At 34.1% G+C, this 14,889-nt stretch overlaps 1 protein-coding gene across 1 annotated transcript in view; it reads right to left on the bottom strand.

The window, feature by feature from the left end:
* The window catches only part of Mycbp2 (MYC binding protein 2), a 218,461-nt gene that overhangs the window by 133,562 nt on the left and 70,010 nt on the right, over positions 1-14,889 (bottom strand). Inside the window, 2 exon segments of the mRNA XM_051161021.1 lie at positions 2,406-2,542; positions 8,792-8,899. Of these exon segments, the coding sequence (XP_051016978.1) occupies positions 2,406-2,542; positions 8,792-8,899 (245 nt within the window).

Below are 14,889 nucleotides of genomic sequence, written 5' to 3' on the forward strand. Positions count from 1 at the left end.
TGTGGTGGTTGTGGTGTGTGGTGGTGGTGTGTGTGGTGTGGTGGTGTGGTGTGTGGCGTGGTGTGGTGGTTGTGGTGGTGGTGGTGGGTGTGGTGGTGTGTGGTGGTGTGTGTGGTGGTGGTGGTGGTGTGTGGTGGTGGTGTGTGGTGGTGGTGGTGGTGGTGGTGGTGTGGTGGTTGTGGTGTGGTGGTGGTTGTGTGGTTGTGTTGTGTTGTGGTGTGGTGTGGGTTGTGGGTGGTGTGTGGTGGTGTGTGGTGGTGGTGGTGTGGTGGTAGTAGTGGTGCTGGTGATAACATAACCAAAGCCCCAGGGCCGGGAATGGGTTATCTCTTCTAGGGCTGTCCGGGTGTCCCATAGAGCCCATCTAAATACTACAAGCTATTGTCAATGCCCTTCATTCATCTCTAAAACTTGAAGGTAAGGCCCTACTGCTGAACACACTGTATACATGTGAACCATAAAAAGTGGAGAAATCAAACAAGAATTGACCTGGAAGTTTCCTCTCTACTGGCCAGCTTTCACAGTGCTATCTGCACACTGCTAAAAGAGAAAGTAATCATCGCTGTTCAGAACCCTGTGAGCTACAACAATCTTGGCAAGATATTCCCACTGTGCAGTAGTGGAATGAATGTTTTTGTTGTACCAAAATTCTGATTAGACTTGAGACCCACTCCATGAAAGAGAAACCATACCTGGCACCCTTAACAGGGCCAACCTGCAACCATATAGGTAGGTCATAGGACACAAGGGAGAGCCTACTATTATTATTTGTTTAATAAAAACAAATGTTAATGATTTATGGATTAGGGCATCTTTCAACTCCCATCAGAGAAGGTTCTTTCCAGTAGATGGCAGCTGGTAAACAGACCTACAACTGGTCAACCTACAGAGAATAATAACATCAGTGTCACAGTCCTTCCCCCAGAGGCTCAGGAATCCTCATGGAACAGTGAATACAAAGATTTAAAAAGCCAGAGGTGATCAATGACTACAAGGAGATAGCATTTTCCAGACACAAAAGAGCAGTTTACAAATGGACTTTCAGTGATTGTGACAGTATGACCAAGACCCTTAAAAGGCCAAGTCAAACTAAATCCCAGCATAAAGCAGAGGAAGGAGATATGAACCACCAGCACAAGCTGATGAGCTATTAACATGTGATAGCTTCTGGGAGAGAGGGAGGACAGGATGGGAGAGAAAGGGAGGGAGGGAGAGAGGGAGGGAAGGAGGGAGGGAGGGAGGGAGGGAGGGAGAGAGGGAGGGAGGGAGGGAGGAAGGGATTGATTTTATTTAAGGGCTGGAACCCACACCTCAGGGCAGGTCTCACCCAAGAGTCTTTGAGCAATACAAATTGGACTTAATGGATTGAGGCGAGGTGGAATAGATGGGTGGAGTCGGGGGGAGGATGGATCTAGGAAGAGTTGGGGGTGGATCAAAATACATTGTATGAAATTCTCAAAGAATAAAAATTTTAATTCAAAAAATGGGCAAGCAAGGTGTGGCAATGAACAGCTTGAATCCTAGCTCTTGAGAGGCACAGGCAGGTGGTTCTCTTTGAGGTGGAGTCCATCCTCATCTAAATAGTGAATTCTAGGCCAGTAAAGGTATGTATTGAGATCTTGTCTCGAAAATAACAAATAAGAGAAATAGGCTTGCTTAATTCTGCATTTAATGAAGAAAAATTAACAAAATGTTAGTTCTGCAGAGTATTTTATAGAACATGAAATGCGTCTTCTCATAATACACTTTAAAACTCTTATAAATACCACTAAATAGCATTAACATTTAGTGATACATGTTGGTTTATCTTGATAATGGGCAAGCACATATAAACTCCTGCTCTCTGATATCTAGGACACTTAGAGGCAAGCTGGTAGGGTAGAGGCCTACACAATTATATACATCAACAAAACAATAGGGTCTAAGGTTTGCCAATGTCTTACAAGTAAGAAAACACTTTGACTTAACTTTTAATTCTTATAATGGTTGAATAACGAACCCTAACCTATTTAAAATGGAATGTCAATAATTTATTAAGAATTTAATTATTTTTCATCTTATTACTTTAATGATATATATTTCTAACGCAACATTAATAGAACTTGGGACAATATTATAAAAGGCAAAGGATTTTAGAATTAAAAGGCATTTCAGGAATTATTTGATCTCCAGTAATTTCTTGGACGGACTTAGAAAATAAGTCTATCAGCAGACAAACAGAAGTTAGAGCTCTTGTCAAGCACAACACTTTGTCTTCATGCAATAGTTCTTAAAGAGATTCTGCAACTAAAAAAAAAAAAAAACACCCACAGATTTGAGAGACTGTGCCTTGACATGCAGGTAACAGGCAATGTTCACCAATTCTAAGCAAGTTACACCCAAGTGTAAGAATAAAGTTATACCCTAAAGTGCCAGCTGCTACCTGAGTGGTGAAATCCACAGCTGACTTGGACCGCCCGGAGCTCACAGTCGAATCTCACAGAGCCTGGAGGGTAGGTTGTGATTTTGCTGGCATCCTTTTCTCCTCTATCTCCACTTCCATCTGAAAATGTTATAACTCATAATTACACCATTATTCATATTTATAATGAGATTTTAAATCAGTTTATTATGGAAGAAAAAAAGAGAAACATGTTAAAAGGAATAAGTAGGAAGACCCTGTAGTTGTTAGAAGTGATAGACCAAGAAGCTACCTGCAAAGAAGCCAGTCTGAAGAGATACAGAGCATGTACACTTCTGTTATAAAGACTACTAAATCAGCAAAAACTAAACATGGCATCTGGTTATAGATAAAACCTAGTGAGCTAATTAGCTGGGTAATGAAAATGAACAATAAATTTTAGTGTAAAATTTAAATCTGATATGGGAAAATTTAGTTTTCATAAAAAGTAATTACATGCAAAGTTGTTTTACAATACTTTTACTTAGTAATACTGTTAGTACTTGCTATTTAAAAAAAAAAAAAGTCCTAGTAGACTCACAGCTCTCAGAAAGGCTACTGCCTTTCTGCGCACAGGCTGGCAGCTAATCTTAAAAAAAAATTATGAAGACTGAATATCTTTATTCAAGACACTGTAGTTCAGTGGCCCACTGTCATTCATCGCCCCTCGCTTAACTCCCCTCACTCAGGACTCTAGTTTGTGGCCTTCTTCCTATAAGTTACCAAATCCTCTTTCTATTTTTGTTTCATCTTTCTGTCTATATTTTTATAATTTCACATCTCTTTAGTCTTTTAACCACTGTTTTCTATATCTGATTTAGAAATGTATGACATTCTCACCATAGCATCCACATTCTAGAATATTAAAACCTGAATTTGGAAATGTGTGAATTAAGTCAGATAGCTTGCTTTTTTAAATAAAAACTCTGCATAGATACTAAAATATGATCTTTATGTTATCGATATTCAAATTCCCTTCACATGGTGTGAATAAAAATCTGGATGGAACTTCAACAGGTCAACTGGGCTAAACTACTCCATTGTGGCATAGAAACACTAAACAAGTGTATATAGCATTCAGATGCATATGTGAATCTACAGATACACATTCTATATTCTATATTTTATAAAATTCTGTTTTACTACCCATTTTAAAATATTAAATACAAGAACATTAAATCATTTAATTTTCATATCATTCACTCTGATTTACTTCCATTAATATTTAGTTAACACAAACTTGACTTAAAAGTATGACTTTTTTTTTTAAGTGGCCTACATCTTAAAAACTGAATACTTTCTAACATTAAGACAGTAAAACCTCACTAATTCAGAATAGCATAATATGGGTAGGCCCATGTGACTTACTGAAGAACTATTAATTACAGAATATTTAAATAAAAGTTCAGTTTTGTTATCTTCAGGCAATATAGATTACAGATTAAATACTACAACAAAGAAAATGTGTTTACCTACATTAGACTTTAAAATAGGCCAATATTAGATTAAAATGTACCATAAACATGAAAGTCCTTTAACATACAAGAATTAACAGCTGGACCCAGAGGTTGAAGGCACGTTGAAGGAATCCTTCATTTCTTGAGCCCTTGGTTTGAAAAGCTAGTGATTTTAGACAGGTTTCCCCTTAAAAGTATGACCCTGAAAATTCAGAGGAAGAAATTACTTTGAAATTTTTATTCAAAAATATCACAAATACTACACCTGAATTAGTGAGAGGTTTTACTATAACAGGATAACAAATAATACCTCTTTTGCTATGTTTTCTAATATGGGTTTGTCTGTTAAATCAAAGGAAAACCAAATGAAATAAAAGTTCCAACATTTCATTTCAGTCCAGATGAAATATATTCTTTGTTTAAAGGTTTCTCTCTCATCTTGGAAGATAGTGGAATTCATACAAGGTCTCACACAAAAAGGAATATGTATTTTCCAAAGTTATTTAAATCAAGCATTAGATGAAAAGAAACTTTTAAAAAGTCTCATAACTGGTTAAAAAAATATATATATATATATAATTATTAAAAACAAGTGTGATTTAAAGTCAAAGTAGTCATTTTCACATGATTTTATGATATAAAATAAAACATTTTAAATATTATTTCACTTTATATGAACATATTTTTGTCTACTTAGAAATTTTACCTTGACTTTAACATTTTTCTCTTCCCATGAGTTGAAGGCTAACACAGATACAAATCCCACAAAAGATGTCTAACATTAAAAGAGAAAATTTTAAAGGCCTAGTAATGTACTAAAATAAAGCTGATATGAATAAAAGAATGACAGATTTTATTTCGTACCAAAATTCTACTAGGAGCATTTTGTTGGGAGTTCATGTAAGTCTCCTATATATAAACCCATACTTTAATTATTAAAGATTGTGTAGCATTAGTAAGAAAAAAGAGGTGAGTCTTAGTCACTTATAGACTTTTAAAAAACACATTATATCTGTGTCTTGATATAAAAATATGATATGATAATTTAGAATTTGGCGGAGGGGGGCTTGGAAAAGAAGTATGTAATAAACATCCAAAATGCAATCCAAATGAAGAATCAGCAGATGATATTCAGCAATGTCAAGTACGTTCAAGCTCATTACTCAGAAAAGGATTAATGAGAAGCTAAAGGATTTCATTTTGTGTTACAAAAAGAAACTCCACAAGTGTCCTGTTTATAACACACACACACACACACACACACACACACACACACACACACACACACAAAATTGATGTTCACAGGTATTTATCATGTGATACTAACACTATGGAAACTTGGCAGATAATGTAATTAAAATACTGCATTTTATCTTCTGTGAACATATTTATGTAGAAGGAAAAAAGACTTAGCACCTAAAGAAGCATAAACTTGAAGTTTAATTTTTTACGTAAACCATGTATTTTTCAGCTAACCACAGCCATTCAAACATAAAAATGATCACAGAACACAACCAGTGCTTTGAGACCAATGGTACCTGACCTGAGCCAAACACTGAAACTGCCATTGCCACAGTGGGTAAGTAGTTGCATTATAATCCCAGCTAGTGGTACAACAACTAGACACTGATCTTCTGCATCAGCTTTCCCATTTATAAAAGAAAAACAGTGGTGCACACCTCCCAAGATTCTTTGGAGGATTAAACAAGGTAATACATGCAAAGCATTTGATCAGCATTCACCATTGCTGCTTATTACTGTTTGCTTTAATCAACACAGCAGTCCAAGGGCACAAGTATTCTTCTACCATTTTACTGAACTGTAAGGGGTTACAAAACCATTCCAAAGTCATATGGTAGAACTAATTTAGAATTTAAATATAAATAAGGCTCATATAATTTTTCAATTATTGAATATTGATTTCTTAAATCTTCAGTAAAAGTAAATTATTTGATAAAATTGCAAGTCTTGTACATTCAATAGAATTTAAAAACAGAAAGAAAAGAGTGATGCCAAAAGTGTTAAGGCTAGCATTCATGGGAGATTTCTACATGCAAAGATTATTCATACATGTCACATTTTTTAAATATAATTTTTATGGCAATGCAGGTTGCAAATTATACTGTAAAAATAAAGACACAGGGGCTGGAGAGTAGGCTCAGTGGCTAAGAGCACTAGCTGCTCTTCCAAAGAGCCCGGGTTCAATTCCCAGCACCCACATGGCAACTCACAACTGTCTGTAACTCCAGTTCCAGGGGTATCTCTCTCTCTCTCTCTCTCTCTCTCTCTCTCTCTCTCTCTCTCTCTCTCTCTCTCTCACACACACACACACACACACACACACACACACACACACACACACACACATGCAGGCAGAACACGAATGTACATAAAATAAAAATTAGAAAGTAAAGACACAGACTCTAAGGAGACTAACAAATTTATAGACAACTGAATAGTCTGGGTAAACGATTTAGGATGAAAACTGAACGCTAGTAAAGGTCATATTTCCACGACACTCTAGCACTCCCAAACAGAAATAGTTGAAAACACCCCAAGGTACTGAGCAGCGTTTCTTCAGAATGTCACAGAAGTCGCTCTAAAGTAGATTCCAAGACTATTTCTTACATAATTCAGATGTTCCTAACTATATATGACATATCAAAATTTCCCTGGCTTTGATAAGTAGCTGGAGAAAATGTTAATCTAGAAATCCTTTTAGAAATCTATTTTCTGATCATAACCTGCTTATGTTAAATACAGAATTATACTCAGTCTTAATACAGTCGAGTTTTTGTAATAAAAAACTTTCATCCTATGAACATCTCTGAACTCCTTCCACTTGGCCAGAAGCTCTCTAGCTTTCCATTTTAAGAAGCACATTGCTAATAAATCTAGTTTTTGAACCCCTAATAGGCCACAGGACAAAAACTGTAACTTGTCATCCTACACTTGAACCAGCAACATAATTATATTTAAGTCAGAAGATACCACCTAGCACAGTGGACTCAGTGATAACTAAAGGCCAAAATATTCTTTTTAAGTGTAGAAAGGAAAAATATTAAAGTACAGCGAAGCATAGGAAGTGCAGTCAACAGAGAGAAAAATAAAAGGCGGGCGACAGCGAAGAAAGAGCCAGTTAACGTGAGGACTGAGGAGCAACTTAACGTTTCACACACACAGGACACTATCCCATAACTTCACACTGTATTCATCTTGGGAGTAGGCAGATGAAACTGCCTCACTATGAGACCAGGAAGTAATATATACATGAACAAACGAACCTGGTTCTGTAATCTCATATCTGTCTCAAACACTGTAACAGCTCTACACAGAATAACCTATTGGCACACAAAAGGGATTAAGACTAGATTTCTGCTGAAGAGTTTCTACAACTACTAAGTCTACAACATGAGAAAAAGAATGATTTAAATCTGAAACACAGGTTTTCATTTAATACTATACTCAAGACAACAACAACAACAACAAAGAAGTATGGTTTATCCATAACATACTAAGGTTTTAATGTATATAATGAAATTTGAATATTTTGTTCTACTACAGGTAAAGTCTTAGAAAAATTCAGTGTCATATATCTACAGAGAAAAGAGATTAAGAATATCTGTAATAAAAGTGGAGTATGATAGCACAGATTCTGGCAAATAGCAAATATAATTTACATAACTTATTCTAAATAGTGCCATACAGATTTACATATACATGAATTGTGTGATTATCCAGTAAATGAAACAGACACAAATTCTATTATAGCAAATATTACACTTAAAACACTTGTATTTCTATTATATATTATGCATTTTGTAATATATATTAACATATATAATGTTTGAACTCCCTGTTGTGTCTACTTTGTTTTGTTTTAGCTCTGAGTGGGAAAATGAAAAGCTGAGATGGACAAGTAATAAAGCTGGCATTACTATGAGGTCACATATGAAAGTCATTTGATGGATTAAAGTCTCTCAGCAAAAAAAACAAAAACAAAAACAAAAAACAAAAGCAAAAAATACAGTAAGTAGACTAACTTGTCTATACAGAATGTATTTTCAAAACTTCCACGTGCCTTCAGCCCTACCTTGGGCATTTTAGAAAACAGCAAAAATAAGTTGGATTAGCCAATGAAGAGTGCCTATTTCACATGTTAGGATTCAAGATATAATTTACATATAAATTAAAAGTGTGTGCATTACGTTATTTCCTAATGTTAGCCAAGCTATAATTGGTTGTTAAAAACAAGCTTAAGCATACTTGGGATTATTAACTTTATCCCTGACTCTGCTGAAGAGGAAAATGATGCAGAAGGGGACCCCTAGTCTCTCTGGTTACAACTCTGACCTCTCTTGAAATCTACCACACTTCTATGTGCTTGACTGTCTACTGACATCTACTTCTACTTGGCCCTCAGACAGCAAGCATTTGTATATTTTTGTATGTTGTTAACATTAAAAGAGCAGAAAATGCAATGGCAGTTTTAACATTATTTACATATTATATTTAATAATTTTGTTAATGGTAAACCATATTAACAGCATTTAAAAGGATTAAAATCTACGCTGTGATAATCAAAAAGCAAATGATAAAGGACAAAAAGAAGAAGAAATGATACCTTTTACCCTTTTAAAGTCTATGAAATAGAAAACCAAGTGGGAAAGATACCCTGTAAATCACACTCCTTGCTGCCTTTCACAGCAACAAGGAGAGCAAGAAGAACCACAACCACAAAGACAGTAGCATTTGAGCGTGTCCTTTCTCCTCAGGCTATACACCACAGAAGCAAAGCAGAGAGTCAGTTTTGTGCATTTTCCCAGAGACAAAATTCAAATGAGTGGAAGAGATTGGGAGAGCATCCACCTAGGTGGTAAGGAAGACCAAATACCTTTGTGCTTGTCCCGTTTATGCTTTAGCTGAGCTGGATGGGATCTGAGTCTGGCTAGAGCCTGTTCTCGGTGGTTCATAAAAATAGGACCAGCAAATACAAGGGGGCCTGAGGAGAAACATTTTGTATGTGCATAGAAAAGCTCACAAAATGCAAACACTATAATGAACAAGAATAATTAAAGCTAAAATGCATGAAGAAATTTATTTTTAACTGTTTTGGACATTTCATTTTTGCCCATTCCCCAACCAATTACCTGTTCACAATCAGACACATTACTATCTTAAGTCCAGAGTATAAAATAAATCTCCAATCTTTTATTCTTAGAAAAACCGGGCACTTACTAATAGTCTCAAGTAGATAATACAGAATATCTACTACAATAATCTTAAAAATATTGTTCAATACTATATATCAAAGATTAGTAAACATACATTAAATGAAAATAAGTTTGTTTCCTTTTAAAATAATGGAATACAACAGATTTTAAGTTAATCAATAACAAGGTATCCCAGATATTTCAGATCTACATCACCTTTTCATTAAACCAAGGGCAAATTGTTACCGACATTTCTACATATCGTGCAAACATTATAAAAATTAAATGTTCACGAGCAACATTTTAAGGACATAAGAACAATAATCTTGAGTTTTATCAACTTTAACAAAGCCAAAGTTTAAAATACTCTAAATTTGAGAGTTAATTCGCTAGCATTTGAAAAAAGAATTATGAAGAAACATAAGTGATGAACATTTTTAATAAAGCATTTTTCATACTCTGGCTGGTCTTCATTTTAATTAATTTTTCTAATAATGGAAAAATTGAAACTAGAATCATTAATAAATTTTATAAACCATTTAAATATACAGTATTCTTTGGTAAACAGAAAACAAATAAATAAAGCATTTTGATTATGTTCCCAGATACAACAAAAAATGAGACAGCCAATATTTTAAAAAGGCAGAAAAAATATTTTCTGTGATTAATTATAAATAAAAACATGAAAATTTAACGCTAGGAGATATAAGTATGACTTCCCTGCAATGCAGTAAATTTATATAAACTGAGCTCTGTTTCTAAAAGGAACCAAAATATGTATTTCAAATGTGAATAAAATATCTTATTTCCTCATTATACATTACAGTGATTTGATTTATTAAATCTGCATAAATTACTCTAAAGTAATTTCCAACTATGAAAAAGAATATTAAAACAACAACAACTTATTATAACATAGCAAGTTATATTACTCTTTTCTGACTTGGGAGTCTGATGGAGATAATTTTAGCTATTAATTCATTAATGAGCGTCTTACTAAATTCAATCTTTCAAATATCTTTGACATATAAACACAGACAGTACATGGGCAATCATGCCTAGAAACATAAAGCTCCGAAACAGCGTTGGATTTTAGTACTGAAATAGCTTTTCTCAGGTATAGAGCTTTAGCATTCATTTATTCACAAAACATTTGGTTATTGCTTAAGTGGCAGATACCAGGTACCATGGATATAATTATATAGGCACAGGACCACACTAGGAAAATAGAAAATAAAACAACTGTATTATATTAAAATAAGTGTGATAAAAGAAGTATGTGTCTTGATGAAAAGTCAAATGATCAATTTGGTTGACTCAGAAAGGTCGCAGAACATGTGTACGTCAAGAAAGATGAAAAGGAAGATATTCCAGTTTAGAGACTTAGAAAATTTGACCATGCTAAGCAAAATTGTTCAGTCATTAAACACCCATGGAGCCAAAACCAGAAAATAGTATCTACAGTCATAAGAATTAGCTTGTGTGCCTGACAGATTCCAGCAGTTGGGAGTGTGCTCTGGCTCAAAACAAACGTACAATGTTTGGTAGAATCAACCCCTATTCTACAGGTAGTCAGGAATCCCTGAATTGTTTTCAACCAGCCAGCAAAGACACTGCCTTTTGGCCTGCATTTGAAGGAACAACTAGTTAATAAAACATAAACTCTTCAAGAATCAGAGTCTAACTGGGGGTAGAGATGTTACAAGCACAGTGTTTTAAGAGGAAACACACTAAAGGAGTGGCTAGAAAAACAGAAAAACACATGTTGGAAAGTGCAAATTAGGAATACAAACAGTTACGAGGATGCAGAGAAAAGCATCAGAATTAACCATGAAGACAGTGAAGAGCCTTTGGATTCTAAGCACAGAAGTGCTATTAATCAGAACATCACTGCAGAACGACGAGTTTGGATAGATGGTGAGCACTGGCTTGGAGGGCACAGCAATGGGGCTGAGGAGCCGCTGAACAAGCTCTTTGCTGCAACTCTGAAAGAAGAGTTGGTCAGAGCTAAGACAGAGCAGTGGAGTTCTCAAACTAAATGAAGTCAAAAGCTGCTGAGGAATCGGAAAGTCTAAATGATTATAACTGTTTATTTCAGTTGGAAGACAGTGTCTAAAACAAGCTTGAAATCATAAAAAAATTGGTATCTAACTATTCCCACTATTTATGTGTATCAAGTGGATTATTTGGGGCCCATTCACAGTCATGTAAAAGGAATGTAGAATAAATGATGGAATTAAAGGAGAAAAGCATTTCAGAAACTATTTGTGATATATACCAATAACTTAAATATTATTCTTGGGACTGGGGAGGAGATAGCTCTGCATGTAAAGTGCTTGCCTTGCAAGCATAAGGACCTGAGTTCAAACTCCCAGCACCCACATGAAAAGGCAGGCAAGAGCAAGACCATCTGTAACACCAGAGAGTCAGGCAGAGATAAACAGTAAGACGTTAAGGTGTAGGGCAACCGAGGAGGACACACTAATATCAATCACCTCAGGCCCCCACAAATGCTTACACACATACGTGTGTGTGTGTGTGTGTGTGTGTGTGTGTGTGTGTGTGTATCTTTCTCTTTTAACCCAGAAACTGTAGTTCTCATTTATCCTAAGGATAATTTTTAAATTAAAATTTAAAAATTTTTTAAATAAAAATTTTAAAGAAACTTCAGCTCAAATGTGCTTATTTTAATTGTATCTCATTAATTAAGGCCCAAAAAAAATCTAAAAATAATACATACAATATTATAACTAGTTGAAAAACTATGGAAGCCCCTAAATGGAAGAGCAGTCAGACATTAAACATATAAAGCATTTTTATGCAAGAAACTAGTTTGTGCTATTTAAATTAACAATGAAACAATACTGTCCATTACCCTTTTGCAAAAATTAAAAAGAATTAATACAAGGAATACTAGTGAAAAATTTGACTCTTTCACAATAGACATCAATTCCTGTAACATTAAAAAAAAGTGAAAAGTCTATAAAAATTTAAAATACATACTCTATTACTCGGGCATTCTATCTCTGGGAAACAGCCTTAGCTGTTCTTTGCACAGTTGTAAGCTTAAGGATTTTCATGATAATTAATCTCTCAGAAGCCTAAAAAGAATCCAGGTGTCAATCAACTAAATAATGTTTGTATAAGTTTCTGATATAATTGTCATGAAATATTATTTAAGTAATAAGTAGAACACAGAAAATTCTATCTACTGACCTAATTTGTATTTATTCTAGACTAGCAAATGACAACAGGATGTTGCAAATGGTTTTGTAAAAACATGTACCTACACTTTTTAAACTGTATAGATATCTGCATAGATTATATGTCACTGTAGAAAAATATAGAAACATCTGAAGTAGCCTTATTAGAATAACGGGAAGACTGCAGAGCCAAGAAAATCAAATATATTAAAAAATCAAAATACAAAAAAAGTTTATAACAATAAGCAAATATATAAAACAAAATTAAGTATATAAATAGAAATATATAAAACTTGATTGGGAGATGACAATGAAATAAGTAAAATGTATAACTGAATCAAAGAAAAGGACTTAATTTCTCATATTACTTCAATTATTTTATATGAGGTAAAGAAGTTGAAAAAAAAAGAAAGTATTAAGAGATATGAAACAGATACAAAATTAAGCAGATATCAATCTGCTATAAAGTCAATCAAATCATACATAAAATTTCAAAAGAAATTATGCCAAAATTTTGTTTGTATCTTTGCATGAAGAGTTATACATATTTTAACTGATACTTTCTAAATGTTTCATATATTTTAATTTCAAAAGACTTCTGTGTGGCATTGGAATTTAAGTAATGTATTTCATGTATCAAATCAATCAAGCGACGGCTTTAGAGTCGTAACAATAGCAATAACAACTTGCTTACTTTGGAATTATAGCATGTAATAAATTTACTTTTACGTTCTAATTTGTGACTAAGCAGATTTTTATGTATTAAAACCAAATCTATTTTATTCTTGATAAACAGTGGGATATTTTTCTTTATCAGAATCAATGTTTTATAATTACAATCAAAAATCTGTAAGAAAAGCAATTATGTGCAGGCCAGAGCTATGAAAGTATCACAACTCAACAATTATTTATAGCTGATATACACTAACATTCTTAGATAAGCACTGCTGTTACCACATTAAAGGTAAGAAAACTGAGGTTCAGGGAGGTTAAATTCCCAACATCTTATCTGTACAGTAGTACAGCTAGGTTATCGGTATAAATTTATTATCCAGCTGAGGTGACACTGAGCGTGATAGCACTATCGAACAGCTTCTGTCACATACACAGTAGTTAAATTATATCAATAGGCCTAAGGTTGACTAAATAGGCTTTAATGTAGAGCTAAGTGGTGAAAAGTTGATCAACTTTCAAACAACTAAGACAGACTTAAAATATTATGAGAATAAAATAACCAAGCCCTTTAAGTACAAACATGGGTATAAATCCATCACTAATGAACAAGGAAGAGTGGGAGCCGGAACACTAAAATTACTGTGCTTGTGTGGGAAAAGAGAAAGCAGCAAGCTTCTCCAGCACAGTGCCCCGGAAGAACACTAAAGCACTCAGCTGGAGAGCGATGCCAGAAAATTACCATGAACCACAAAGCTGAAATGCTTGGCTTACCAGTTTGGCATCAGCAGAATCTCTGGAAATCTTGTTTAAAAATATTTCTAGACCCTAATATCCAAGTTTCAGACTCAGTAGGACAGGGTGGGCCTTCTGATTAGCGGTCCCTTTGAGACCCACTGCAGTAATGAACGCTCTGCTTGGGATAAGATCTATAAAAGTGTTGGGTTTTGTAATCAATTTATATGACCCAATCTACTTTTTCAAAGAATAAAAATGAGTAGTAGAGATAACCTTAATCAAAAAAATACCATTATCAAGGAAGAAATAAATTAGCATGTTAGAGACCTAAAACAGAATGTGCAAATTTCCCAAAGACGTATGAAATGTAAATAGGAACAGCACATCCATTAACCTTGTGAAATATTTTTACGGCAATGACTTTATGTGCACGAAGCTGAAGTGGCAAGCACTCGTAGCACCAGTCAACACTGCTTATGTTTCTATAAACAATAATCTGTGCATTCCAAAAGTTTAATAGGTTTTTCAGGTACACTACTTTATTACTTATTGTATTTCATTAAAAATTGCTATGAAAAAATGGACAATGATTGTAATAGGCTACCATGAGTTATTAAAAGCATAAAAAATGGTAATAGATTTACTACTATATCAAATATCCTGTACTTTCTAAGAAGTATAGAAGATATGTAATGTCAATAAATTCTTCTAAGAATTTGCTTAACACAACAATAAAATCAGACTTTTAACAACTTCTTATAATTATACAAAGAAAAGATTCTACTGAAGAACAATTTTAGTAATATTTATTTCTGCCTTATGCATACATACTAAAATGACATTTATATACAATTAGTATTAAGCATATTTTCAGACAAGAAACTGTCCTAAATAGTAAGGAAATAATATAAGCAATATACCCATCTTTGCAAATAAACATGACATTCAATTCACTTTTTTGTATATAAATAATCTTTTTGTTTTAAAAAAAAAAAAGGAACAAAGAAAAGAAAGAGAAAAAAAGACACAAAAAGGCACAATGACGTACTGGACTGCAGGAAAGCAAAATGACATTACGTCAAATGACAATAACCATGAATGACTGAGAAAGCAGAAATGAAAAGCCTAGGTTAAACTAAATTCTGGTCCAAGGTCAAATATAGATG

The sequence above is a fragment of the Acomys russatus genome, chromosome 18 (assembly GCF_903995435.1).
Source record: "Acomys russatus chromosome 18, mAcoRus1.1, whole genome shotgun sequence".
Taxonomy (NCBI): Eukaryota; Metazoa; Chordata; class Mammalia; order Rodentia; family Muridae; genus Acomys; species Acomys russatus.